Here is a 14,723-nt window from a genome sequence, read left to right on the forward strand (position 1 = left end):
AGTAAACTGTCCTGATGCAATTTGTTGAGGCTCCAGTTGATCTTTGCTGATGTGGTCTTGATGAGAGAGAACCAGTGGTTTCCAGAGTATCTTTGGTGAATGGAAAGACAAGGCCGCAGCCTGGCACAAGCTTGGGGGTCCTTAGAGGCTTCTAGTTCAGCATCATCTTCACGTCAGCATTTCAGAAAGGGACTAAGCGAGAGCTAAGAGCTGATCAGTGACTTTAAAGCGTGAAGATGGCACAACCTCTGGAGGTGAAGCCAATGAGAAGATTTCCCTTTGGAAGGGAATTTTACGACCCATTGTCCCTTTGAACATGCAATTTGATTGGATGTTTAACACAAGAATCTTTAAGATGCTTATAATACTAATGCGTCACAAAGTTAGCAGAATGTAATGTAAATTAACAAAACAGGGATGAAGATTGGAGTTTATAGATACCAAAAATGCCACACATTTGATTTGGTTAACCATATTATCCAAAGTCTGAAATATGAACCCAATATTTTACAAGAATACAAAAGACAACCACATTAACCTTCTGGGGTCTAATGTGTTTTTGGGGTCCTTGAGATGTTCTGACATGCCCTGACATTTTTGCTTTTTTCAGTTGCTTATAAACATATTAATGGCAAAGGTGTAAATTCACTCTATATAGCACAAACAGGGCTACCATCATATGTGAGCACCATGCATGTACATGTTTGTATTTTTGAGAGAATAATGTTTATGCATGGTTATTGAAAAAACTAAAAACTAAAGTTTCTGAAATAAGGCCATAAAACACATTCTAAATATGTGTCAATAAGACTTTTGACTAATGGATGTCGCTTAGAGTTTTTTCTTCAAAATGATGTGGAAATGATCCTGCCTAATTATTCACATAACACAATGCATTGATTTAAATTTTGCAAAACACTTTCTGTCTGGAAAGACAATATGCGGAGTGGGCGTCAATGATCATGCATATTTAGTGGTTCGCACCTGGAGACAATGGGGCCCGCATACTTAATTAGCCATTCATTCAGGTGTGTCACAAGAAAGAATGCAAGAGCAACAGTTGGAAGCATCTCAATTATTTATTTTTTTTCCACAAATTGTGCTTGCAAATTGGCCTATAATATCAAAAGGAAAACGTCTCTCCAAAACCTCTCCCCAAATTTGTCACTAATAAAACACAATAAAAAATTATTTTAAAGAAAAGGCTTATATTTGCCTTTTATTAGTTTGTTTACATCTACCTTGTATTTTTTTTTTATTAAAAAGGTTACAATTACAACAACAATTCAAGTGTAATCTTTCTTTGTAAAAACTAAAGTATACATTTTATCATACATATTTCAAAGTTAAGGATTCATTACTTGAACATAGCCTAGGCTACATTGGAATAAACACTATAACATATTATTTGATTATTTTTCACAAAACATACTATATTTAACATATGAGCAAAAATTGGCAAACAAAAGCTTATTTGAGGTGGCAGATATTTTACAGTAAAAATGTATAATCTATCCAAAACTAATCAATGAAATGTTGTCTTTCATATGTCTGTAACATAGTAACTTTCATTTTTATTATAAGAAATATAAATGTTAATTTGCAGTTTAATACGTTGCTTATACAAATACATTTTATTTCAACATATTTCACTCGATTTTTACTCAGTAGTCTATAGCAATACAGTTTGCTAAAAGCGAAACATTCACATACAGAAACGATTCAAATTTAAACAGTCTTTTACCAGTTGTGGTAAACAGCGGCATCTCTGCCGTTCATTCATTCATTCATGCACAGATACGCGCCGCACTTGAGAATGAAAAAAAAACTGAGGCTACTACATTATTCCATAGCCTCGGATCTGTTGCTCCTCGTACTTCTGAGGTAAATTTTCCATTATAGTATTATTCCTCACAGCGCTGCGAGACGGTGTAAACAAGTACAATGATCTGATGTGTTTTCTCGAGCTGATATGGGGGCGTTCACAGTTTGCAGGATTGCCTCAGTCATTTGCGTTTGAATAGCGCGCGCTCTCCGGGGCGGGTTCACATTACATCTGAATGAGCTCTAATTAGCTTGACTGGAATCGCTCTCTTTTAATACAGATTTCACAAGCTGAGAATATTTGTTTTTTATATAAATTACTTCATTTAAAAGAAGAGAATTCAAGCTTCATGCTTGTGTGTCTGTATGTCTGTTTGACTGAGTATTCGCTGAGTTATGGTTCTTTTTCGGACGCGTTTCAGAATTGACTTCACTGGCAGAGAGAAAGCAGAACTCGCATCATGTTTATTTTTCTTTATTTGGCGAAAAGCACAACACTTTGTTTTTATTGTGAGTATACACAAAAATAATACACACTTAACAGGATCGATTGATGTATAACACAAGCATATAAGATAAAAAGTATATATATATATTTTTTTTTTCACTGATTAGGAAAAAAACGAGCCTATCGCGCCGGTGCGATAGCCGACCTCAGGGGGTTAAAGGAAAATCATGAGATCGGAAAATTAGATAGATGTTTACACATTCCTCAAATGGTTATAGAATACATAGAATTAACAGGGTTTATTTCTCTTTCTCAGTGAGAAGTAAGTAAGAGTCGCAGCTTTCTGGACATTCTTTTGGATCGTAAAATCCTCTTATCAGTCTCTGTGTGTCCTGTAACGAGACACCGCGTTCTGCCAGTGTGTTAGCTTCATTTGGGATGTTAGTTTTTGGGGGACGTTTCACAGGCATTTTGGGAGAGTGAGTTTGCTGGATTATTCATTAAATAAATTGATTGGTTCAGACGCTACAGTGGTAATTTCCAGAAATTTGTGAAAAAATTTGCGATTTTTATATTTTATAATTAGGACATCACACTTACCATAACAGTATTATGTCAGATGCAGAATAGTCATACATGACACAAATCACAAACAAAATGCATAAAGCTTGTTTATTTAGGTCTAATCAAATTCTCATCAAATTAACTTTTAAGACAACCTATGGGCAATTTTTCTACCTGACCTATGTAAATATTAACAGCAGGTGTATTAATTTATACTGTAGAACTGTGTGTAAATCCTGAGTGGAGGGGTCCTGAGCTGCAGTAGGCGACCAGTTACTTACAGTGCGGCGTTTTGCAAGGCGTCCCCACTGCGTTAAGCTACGCAATACGAAGTGACCGTTCGAAAGGGAACTACTCGGTTACTATCGTAACCTCAGTTCCCTGAGAGTAGGGAACGAGTATTGCGTAGCCGGCCGCACTATAGTAACCTGGCAAGTTGTCGCTTCAGTCGTTAAACCTGCTAAAATCATGGCGTTTTTCGGGGACTAATATAGGCTAAGGCCGCGCCCCCTTGGCAGGCTCTGACGTGTAATGGCGTGATGCTGGCTCATTTAGAATAGTAATTAGGCATAATTTAGAAATGTATAATTGTAAATTAGCAGTGAATGAATAAAAATTTTCGGCAGGGAGACTACAATGCATTGCTTGATGCGATACTGTAGTAGACGATTGCATAGTTATAATTTTGTCCCTGATATAATCAATCTTATAAGTGTAGAAGTTTATAAAGTCATTACTGCTGTGCTGCTTGGAAACTTCTGGACTTGAGGATTTATTTTTTGTTAGTTTAGCCACTGTTTCAAATAAATACCTAGGATTATGTTTATTTTCTTTTAATAGGGTTGAAAAATAAGCAGATCTAGCAGCTTTTAAAGCCTCTCTGTATGCAATCGAACTCTCTTTCCATGAAATGCGAAATACCTCTAGTTTTGTTTTCTTCCAGTTGCGCTCCATCTCTCTGGCTGCTCTCTTAAGGGCCGAGTGTGCTCGTTGTACCACGGCGTTGGACTATTTTCTTTAATCTTCTTTAAGCGCAACAGAGCAACTGTGTCTAAAGTGCTGGAAAAGAATAGAAGAATAGAATAGAATGAGGCATTTATATAGCGCTTTCATATGTACTACTGTACACCCAAAGCGCTTTACAATCATATCAGGGGTCTCTCCTCAACCACCACCAGTGTGCAGCATCCACTTGGATGATGCGACGGCAGCCACAGAACAACGGCGCCAGTGCGCTCACCACACACCAGCTACAGGTGGAGAGAGGAGAGAGAGTGATAGAGCCAATTCAATGTAAGGGGATTATTAGGAGGCCATGATTGGTAAGGGCCAATGTGTGGAATGTGGCCAGGACACCGGGGTTACACCCCTACTCTTTACGAGAAATGCCATGGGATTTTTAATGACCACAGAGAGTCAGGACCTCGGTTTTACGTCTCATCCGAAGGACGGGATGCTGATGCTAAGCTATCTGGGATGCTGAGATGATGAAACTGATCAGGAAGATTATTGATAAAGCAATCTTTAGTGGCAGAAGTGATAGGTCTAACATATTTGTAACATGGAGTCGGCTTTGCAGCCTTGGCTAAATGAAGTTTACACAAGACTAGATAATGATCTGAGATGTCATCGCTCTGCTGTAGAATTTCAACGGCATAAATCAACAGATAATATTAGATCTAGAGTATGATTACGACAATGATTAGGTCCTGACACGTGTTGTCTAACTCCAATAGAGTTTACAATGTCTATAAATACCAATCCCAATGCATCTTTTTCAACCTGCGTGAAGTTGGCCCCCCACCCAACGCAAAACGTCTTCAAACTATGCTCAATCGTTTGTGCTCCGTTTGTGCTGGTTTGTGCTGTAAAATTTTTCGTTTGTGCTGTTTCGGTTTTTTAGATATTAAAAAAATATTTTTAGGTCATTCTGAGGTCACTCAGCCCCCCCACATGCTCCAAATTCACCCAAAATAGTCTCGTTCGTTTGTGCTTCGTTTGTGCTGGTTTGTGCCGGTGAAATTTTCGTTTGTGCTGCGTTGGGTTTTAAAATATCAGAAATTGAATTATAGACGATGACGTCACCAGCCCCCCCACATGCTCCAAATTCACCCAAAATAGTCTCGTTCGTTTGTGCTGGTTTGTGCTGTAAAAAGTTTCGTTTGTGCTGCTCCGGTTTTTTAGATATTAAAATAATATTATGTGGTCATTCTGAGGTCACTCAGCCCCCCACATGCTCCAAATTCACCCAAAATAGTCTTGTTCGTTTGTGCTTCGTTTGTGCTGGTTTGTGCCGGTAAAATTTTCGTTTGTGCTGCGTTGGGTTTTAAAATATTATACATTCAATTATTGTTGATGACGTCACCAGCCCCCCCATATGCTTCAAATTCACCCAAACTATGCTCAATCGTTTGTGCTTCGTTTGTGCTGTAAAAAGTTTCGTTTGTGTTGCTTCGATTTTTTAGATATTAAAATTATATTTTTAGGTCATTCTGAGGTCACTCAGCCCCCCCACATGCTCCAAATTCACCCAAAATAGTCTCATTCGTTTGTGCTGGTTTGTGCCGGAAAATTTTTCGTTTGTGCTGCGTTGGGTTTTAAAATATCAGAAATTGAATTATAGATGATGACGTCACCAGCCCCCCCCACCCCACATGCTCCAAATTCACCCAAAATAGTCTCGTTCGTTTGTGCTTCGTTTGTGCTGTTTTGTGCCGGTACAATTTTCGTTTGTGCTGCATCTGCCTTTAAAATATTAGACACTGAATGAAAAGCGAATTATAGACGGTGACTTCACCAGCCCATTAAATGACGGTGACTTCAACCAGCCTGCATCTTCGTGAACGCACCACAGAGAAATTCACATTTCATACATACGCAGAGAGCAGTCTGTTTTCTTTAGTTTTGAATTGTTCTGTTTAAAAGTAGACATGTCTGTGATGCAAGTAGGCCTAGGCGCTGAGTTTCGGTTCATTTATGAGAACTGCAGTTTAGGCGCCGGCGCCTCTATGTCCTGATTATCTATTGTCTGATATAGGCCTATTTACTTCTTATTTTGCCTATTAAATCCTGGCATTTGGTAGATGAAACAATGATTAAAATTAAGATACAATTAATACAAAACGAATTTCACCTTAAAGAAAGGCTTTGTGCTTTCTGTTTGAGGTCTCTGTGAAAGTTTTAAAGCAGTCTTTTAGTGCCGTTTTTAGAGCGGTCAGTCCGTAACGCAGTTCTCCGTCCGTTACATTGTTTTTTCCTCATAAATGCAAACACGAAAAATTAAATAAAATGGATAATTTATATTCTGCGGAGAGACAACGCTTCTTCATCCAGTAGGTAGGCTAGTATTACTTTTGGTTTGCGCAGTGTAATTCATAGAATTACAAAAAAAAATGTGTTTCCCTCATAAATATAAAACGCATGAGTAGACTGATATTTTTCTAATGTCTGGACTCCTTTATTAAGGGAGAAGCCTATGGATATATAACAGACGTTTCAATATATTGGTATTAAGTGCATTTTCTGATCATTTATATGCGCAAATGTCAAGTCCATAACGCTGGAATTGACCAATTTTAAAGAATTTATCCTCAACTATTTTTGTGGTGTAAGTCTATGTATTTTATAATGTTAACTTCAAATAATAGTGATATGAAGATGTAGTAGCATTGGATCTGGACTCTGGAGTTGGAAGGGGTGTGTCGCGATTCTGCCTTCTCACACCGCAACACAGGTTCGTGGATGGAGCGTCGGGATTTCGGTTTCATATTGCATATTGTTACAGCCCTAGTCGTTTTAGAAATGTTAAGTTCTACTTCTGTAGTTATTTTGGTGAAAGTAACTGGAGTAGCTAATGCATTACAATTCTGAGACAGCCTTTATTGTAAGGTAAATAATTACCTTTAAATAAAAGTAATAAAGTAATCTGTAATGTATTACAGTTTGGGAGTGCTGCTGATATTGTGAAAAATGATTAGCCTATAAATAGATATTTTCATATAATTAATATTTTAATGTTTTAATATAATTCAAATGTAATTTATTCCTGTAATGTCAAAGCTGAATTTTCTGCATCATTACTCCAGTTTTCAATGTCACATTATTCTTTAGAAATCATAAGATGTTGATTTTGTGCTCAATTATTATTGGTGCTCACTGCTCAGTTAAGAAAGGCTCATATTTTGTATTGTATTTTGTATTATTTTAATAAATATTGTTTTATTTTGTGTGTTTTTTTATGTTTAATATTTTTTGTGGAAAATTAAATTTTTGATAAATTTTTCACTTTTGATTAATTTAATCCGTTTCGGTCTTACTTTGTTACTTCAACTAGCTACTGTAAAAAAAAAAAAAAAATATATATATATATATATATATATATAATATATATAGGCTTATATATATATATATACGTTTTGCAGCACACACGAAGACAAACGATTGAGCATGTTTGGGGTGAATTTGGAGCAGGTGGGGGGCTGGTGAAGTCACCGTCTATAATTCGCTTTCATTCAGTGTCTAATATTTTAAAGGCAGATGCAGCACAAACGAAAATTGTACCGGCACAAAACAGCACAAACGAACGAGACTATTTTGGGTGAATTTGGAGCATGTGGGGGGGCTGGTGACGTCATCGTCTATAATTCAATTTCTGATATTTTAAAACCCAACGCAGCACAAACGAAAAATTTACCGGCACAAACCAGCACAAACGAATGAGACTATTTTGGGTGAATTTGGAGCATGTGGGGGGGCTGAGTGACCTCAGAATGACCTAAAAATATCATTTTAATATCTAAAAAACCTAGGCAGCACAAACAAAACTTTTTACAGGACAAACCAGCACAAACGAAGCACAAACGATTGAGCATAGTTTGGGTGAATTTGAAGCATGTGGGGGGGCTGGTGACGTCATCAACAATAATTGTGCATTCAATAACAATAAGAATGTATAATATTTTAAAACCCAACGCAGCACAAACGAACATTTTACCGGCACAAACCAGCACAAACGAAGCACAAACGAACGAGACTATTTTGGGTGAATTTGGAGCATGTGGGGGGCTGAGTGACCTCAGAATGACCACATAATATTATTTTAATATCTAAAAAACCGGAGCAGCACAAACGAAACTTTTTACAGCACAAACCAGCACAAACGAACAAGACTATTTTGGGTGAATTTGGAGCATGTGGGGGGGCTGAGTGACATCAGAATGACCTAAAAATATTTTTTTAATATCTAAAAAACCGAAACAGCACAAACGAAAAATTTCACAGCACAAACCAGCACAAACGGAGCACAAACGATTGAGCATAGTTTGAAGACGTTTTGCGTTGGGTGGGGGGCCAACTTCACGCAGGTTCTTTTTCATTATCTACATGTATATTAAAATCACCAACAATTAAGTCAAGTCAAGTCAAGTCAACTTTATTTATATAGCGCTTTTCACAATACAGATTGCATCAAAGCAGCTTCACAGTATTAGATAAAATAGTACATCAGTGTTTGTTTCTAGTGTAAAACATCCACGTTTGTTAATGCTGATCAATAGTATTGTTGATTGATTAATTAAATTAAATTAAGTATCCCCAACTGAGCAAGCCAAAGGCAACAGTGGCAAGGAACCGAAAAACTCCATCAGGTGACCTAATGGAGAAAAAAAAAAAACCTTGGGAGAACCCAGGCTCAGTCGGGGGCCAGTTCTCCTCTGGCGTTTATGAAGTAGAGACTGGATTTAACTGTATGATTAAAAATATTATATAAATGCCTGGCTGAAGAGATGCGTCTTTAGTCTAGTTTTAAACTGGGAGAGCGAGTCTGAGCAACGAACAGTATCAGGAAGGCTATTCCAGAGTTTTGGAGCTAAATGTGAAAATGATCTCCCTCCTTTGGTTGATCTGGATATCCTAGGTATGACCAAAAGCCTTGAATTTAGTGATCTTAAAGAGCGCGATGGATTATAGGGCGATAGAAGATCCGTTAAATAGACTGGAGCTAGGCCGTTTAGGGCTTTATAAGTCAATGTAGTGACGATAAAATTGGTGTTATATGGTCAAATTTTCTTGATCTAGTAAGAACTCTAGCGGCGGCATTTTGGACTAACTGTAGCTTGTTTATTGAGGATGCAGGACTACCAGCTAATAAAGCATTACAGTAATCTAGTCTCGAGGTCATGAACGCATGAACTAACTTTTCTGCATCAGAAACAGATAGCATATTACGTAGCTTAGCAATGTTTCTAAGGTGGAAAAAGGCTGTTTTTGTAACATATGAAATATGATTTTCAAAAGACAACAATTAGAGCTTTATCTGCAGCCAGTACTAACATCGATAGAAAATAAGCAAATTCTTTGATAAAGTCTGTATGGTGCCCTGGTGGCCTGTATACAGTAGCCAGCACAAATCTAAAACGTGATTTATCATTTACACTATACACTCACCTAAAGGATTATTAGGAACGCCTGTTAAATTTCTCATTAATGCAATTATCTAATTAACCAATCACATGGCAGTTGCTTTAATGCATTTAGGGGTGTGGTCCGTGTCAAGACAATCTCCTGAACTCCAAACTGAATGTCAGAATGGGAAAGAAAGGTGATTTAAGCAATTTTGAGCGTGGCATGGTTGTTGGTGCCAAACGGGCCGGTCTGAGTATTTCACAATCTGCTCAGTTACTGGTATTTTCACGCACAACCATTTCTAGGGTTTACAAAGAATGGTATGAAAAGGGCAAAACATCCAGTATGCGGCAGTCCTGTGGGCGAAAATGCCTTGTTGATGCTAGAGGTCAGAGGAGAATGGGCCGACTGATTCAAGCTGATAGAAGAGCAACTTTGACTGAAATAAACACTCGTTACAACCGAGGTATGCAGCAAAGCATCTGTGAAGCCACAACACGCACAACTTTGAGGCGGATGGGCTACAACAGCAGAAGACCCCACCGGGTACCACTCATCTCCACTACAAATAGGAAAAAGAGGCTACAATTTGCACGAGCTCACCAAAATTGGACAGCTGATGAGTCTCGATTTCTGTTGAGACATTCAGATGGTAGAGTCAGAATTTGGCGTAAACAGAATGAGAACATGGATCCATCATGCCTTGTTACTACTGTGCAGGCTGGTGGTGGTGGTGTAATGGTGTGGGGGATGTATTCTTGGCACACTTTAGGCCCCTTAGTGCCAATTGGGCATCGTTTAAATGCCACGGCCTACCTGAGCATTGTTTCTGACCATGTCCATCCCTTTATGACCACCATGTACCTATCCTCTGATGGCTACTTCCAGCAGGATAATGCACCATGTCACAAAGCTCGAATCATTTCAAATTGGTTTCTTGAACTTGACAATGAGTTCACTGTACTAAAATGGCCCCCACAGTCACCTGGGGCCTCATTTATAAAACTTGGCGTAGGATTTGCGTCAGAAGTGGCGTACGGATGAAACATAGGACGTGCGTACGCACAGAAATATTCGGATTTATAAAACCGTGCGCACGCACATCCTACGCAGTTTTCCCTTAATAAATCACAATCAATTCTAAATGTAGCGCAGCTTTTGCGGCTTCAGGTCACGCCCATAGTTGCCCATAAATAGACCGTGAAACGCCCACAAGTTAATATTCATCGATTGCGAAATCATGGTAAACACAGAGGAAAACCAAGGAACGTAACTTCACTCACGCGCAAGCGTGAAGCGCATGATCAGCCATTGTGCGTCATCTTTTTTTACAGTCTATGGTCATTACACATTGTGATGGCATCATGGCATTTTATTACCATCCATTTGATTGCATCTGACAAGCTACAGATGTGGTATGAGGATGAATTGCATAACATGCTAATATTATTGCAGAACATATTTATATCTTTTTGCAAATATGTGTTAATTTGCATTTCTGTTCTAATCTTCATTTGATTTTGTTTGTTTTACACTGCAGATCGATCAAACGGGTGTTCGTGTAGGCTGTTAATTGTAAGACTTGCTTTAAGTCCTCATGTTATTTATGAGAGGCAGTATTGCCATTTCTTTTACACAACGATCTACAGTTTCACACACTTTCACGTGTTTCTTCCATCTGCCGACGGTGTCGCCATTTCTCATTTTACCCGTTTTTGTGCGTACGCCTGGGTCAGAGCTTGCGTGAAGGACCGCATATTTTCCCGTCAAGTTTGCTTTCTATAAATACCAATTATTGCGTAGAGAGTGGCGTACGCCTTCTTTTGTGCGTACGCAACGTTTATAAATGAGGCCCCAGATCTCAACCCAATAGAGCATCTTTGGGATGTGGTGGAACGGGAGCTTCGTGCCCTGGATGTGCATCCCACAAATCTCCATCAACTGCAAGATGCTATCCTATCAATATGAGCCAACATTTCTAAAGAATGCTTTCAGCACCTTGTTGAATCAATGCCACGTAGAATTAAGGCAATTCTGAAGGCGAAAGGGGGTCAAACACAGTATTAGTATGGTGTTCCTAATAATCCTTTAGGTGAGTGTATATTGCTCTATTAAGCACCAACACTTCAAAATAATTATATTTTAAACTAGACTTCTCAGTAATTCTGAAGATATTAATATAAATTACAGCAACATCTCCCCCTTTGCGTTTCAGACGAGGCTCATGTTTATAACAGTAATCTTGCGGGGTTGATTCATTTAAAGTAATGTAATCGTTTGGTTTTAGCCAGGTTTCTGTCAAACACAGCACATCTAGATTATTATCTGAAATCATATCATTAACAATGAGTGCTTTTGAAGTAAGCGATCGAATATTCAGCAACCCAAGCTTTATTATTACTCATTTGTATTATATCTGTCTTTTATTTGTTGAACATCAATTAAATTTTTACCCTTGAATGGGTTTAGGAGTTTTTTTGTATTTCCTAATTCTGGGAACAGACACAGTCTCTATATGATGATATCTAGGTGAAAGAGGCTCTATGTGCTGGGATTTATCTGACCTGGGTGACGTGAGACCGCTAGCAGACGGTCGGTTTAGCCAGTATTATTATTGCAAGTGACTTAAGATGTTTTGTTTTTTTCAGTTCATAATCAATTAGCATTAATCTGCAACTTCTACAATCCAACATAACAATTTTAAAGTTCTGAGCTTCATTTCACTAAGTTTTCTTTCTACCACTGTGATTTTCAGGTGCTGAAGATGAACAAGATGATCAGGAGTGTCTGAGGATTGCTCTGATCAGGAAGACAGGAAATGGGAAGAGTGCAACAGGAAACAGTATTCTGGGAAGAGATGAGTTTGTCAGTGAATTAAGACTAGATTCAGTCACGACAGTTTGTGAAAAGAGAGTTGGTGAAGTTGATGGTCGACCAGTAACTGTTGTTGATACTCCAGAGGGTTGTTCCATAAAACAAGATTAGAATACAAGCCAGGCTTATTTTGGTTAGTCAGACTTATTGTCGGTGGATTCTGTTTCATAAAGCAAACTTAAAATAGTTCAAACTCAGTTACTCTGGCAACTTATACTGGGAAACTAGCCTGGTCCAGGGCAGGCTAACTGTCAGGCTAAGCCTCAGTTGTTACACAGATCCTCTAACACTGACCGACAGGAACACAGTGATATTACCACTGACACTCTCTCATACCATTATTGGACTTTATTAACCACTATTAGTCCAAAAATAAGTACACAGTATACAGTAAATCAACTTATATAAGGCTACAATGATAAATTAGACAATATAGACCTATATATCTATATATATACTGTGTATATATATATACACTGCTCAAAAAAATAAAGGGAACACTTTTTAATCAGAGAATAGCATCAAGTCAGTTAAACTCCTGGGATATTGATCTGGTCAGTTAAGTAACAGAGGGGGTTGGTAATCAGTTGGTAATCAACCCTAACCCCCCCCATATGTATGTGTATGTGTAGTGTTTGGTGTAAATGTATATATGAATATGAACATTTATACATAAAGTGTTATGGGGGGTGTTAGTTGTAATTAGTAGTAATAGTTGTTTTTGTTGATTATTTGATGTTTGTGATAGGTTGAAACCATTTGTGATTGATGTTTGTCAAAATAAACCTTCTAATACACACATTGCTTGGTTTCCCTATTCCACCTATGTAGAAAACCTTGTGAGTTTTAGTACCCTCATAGCACAGTGTTGCCCTGAGGCAACGAACAAAAAACCACAGTTTTAGTATATAAATAAAAACAAAATAAATCTTTCAACAATCAAACATACTTCCTTACATACTGATACACATGCATATATTTTTTAATAAAACAATATATTAACTTAAACATGTTAAAAAGTGATATTTATCTTACTAATTGGTGGCACTCTGTAGCATGTGGTTTTGCTTCATTAAAGCACAGCTCCACCCCCCCAAAAAAGGTCACACCCACTTCAGCCCCTTATTTCATTGAACAGACATGTCAGGTGATATTATACATTAAAAAAAATTATATAAAAAAATTAAGGGGGCGGTGTGAGGTCCAAAAATGTGGTTTGTTGCCTGAGGGCAACACCATGCCATAGAGGGTTAACCTAATAAAAAAATATTGACTGATAAAGCCTACTGTTATATTATCTGTGCGTATACATAATATAGATTTTAATAGCTTGGTGCTCTTTAAAATTGTTTTTGCATTGTTAAAAGTTCGGTGCATAGGACGACCTATATCCACGATCGCTCTCCATGGGTCTGACCGAAGAAGAGCGCTTTGCAATCTCCATTACGCATCATACCTGGGCTGCATTTTCCGATAACGTTACTCTTAGCGCGCTACGAAGACTCTTAAGATATAACTTAACTAAAGGTATACTACCACTAAAGGTTTACCATTGCTAGGCGTCTTCAGGGCTATCATCTACTCGCGAGGCAGAGGCGCTGGCGCCCTCCTAGCAACGGCGCTGTTTTTGTTAAAACATGATTTTGACGACTTCATTAAGTTTTGTTTTGTAGAAAACTCTTTTTAAAAGATTTTCGTTTTGTATAAATTGTACCTTAATTTTGATCAATGTTTTATCAACAAATTGCCTGTATTTATTAAATAAGAAGCAAATATATAGGCAATGTAATAAGGCGCCATGCAGCACAACTTGCATTTCACGTGAACTGGAGGGCGCCGAAACTCAGCTTGTGCCTCACAGATTTGAGAAATATAGAATATATATTACAGAAAGCTTGAAATGTCTACTTTTAAATGAAAATATTCAAACCAAAATAAATAGGCTACTCTCTGATTATCCATATGAAATGTGCATTTCTCTTTGCAGCGACACAGAAAACACCAGTTTATTACTAAACAAATAAATGTCTCCTTGCTAATTTAGACACATTCATAATCATTACTTTAACCGGTTCTTTGTGGCAAGCTTTATGCGTGCATGCGGTCATAACGCTTATTATCCTGTACCAGCCTATTTAAGTAGCCTAATTAATATAAAGGGGCGATTTGTCCACAAATGGCTTAAATGAACAACTACTAGTCGACTAGAAAAAAAAATTAGTCGAAGGCAGCCCTTATTCCACATATTTTCGAACCAGCAGCAGGCCATTCTGGGTTGAGCGAGCGACCCTGCGGAATGAGCGAGCGGAGCGGGATATTCAGAAATGCGCTCTCCACTCATGAGCTCTGATCGGAACAAACCCAAACCACTGTCTGCTGAACTTGCGCAGAAACATCAAAATAGACATAGCCAGCTTTTTAATAACTAAACATTTAGACTATTTTAGGATTAAAAAATTATTTTTCTAAATTATGAGCTTATTGACGATTTTTTTATAATTCTTGAGAAAATTAGAATATATTAATTTATTATTTATTTTTTTTTGTTTGTTTTGGGTGCGCCAAAAACTAACGCCGTGCCTGGCCCCCACAGAAGAAAATTTTGAAAAAT

General features: G+C 37.8%; 1 protein-coding gene across 2 annotated transcripts in view; it reads left to right on the plus strand.

The window, feature by feature from the left end:
* The window catches only part of LOC307169532 (uncharacterized protein), a 91,601-nt gene extending 78,327 nt beyond the window's left edge, over positions 1–13,274 (plus strand). For both annotated transcript variants that reach the window (XM_079890236.1, XM_079890239.1), the window contains one exon: positions 11,994–13,274. In XM_079890236.1, the coding sequence (XP_079746362.1) occupies positions 11,994–12,000 (7 nt within the window). In that variant the 3' untranslated portion in view covers positions 12,001–13,274. The remainder of the gene's footprint in view (positions 1–11,993) is intronic.
* The last annotated feature ends 1,449 nt before the right edge of the window (positions 13,275–14,723 follow it).

Source organism: Squalius cephalus (genome assembly GCF_949319135.1).
Source record: "Squalius cephalus genome assembly, chromosome: 1".
Classification (NCBI taxonomy): Eukaryota; Metazoa; Chordata; class Actinopteri; order Cypriniformes; family Leuciscidae; genus Squalius; species Squalius cephalus.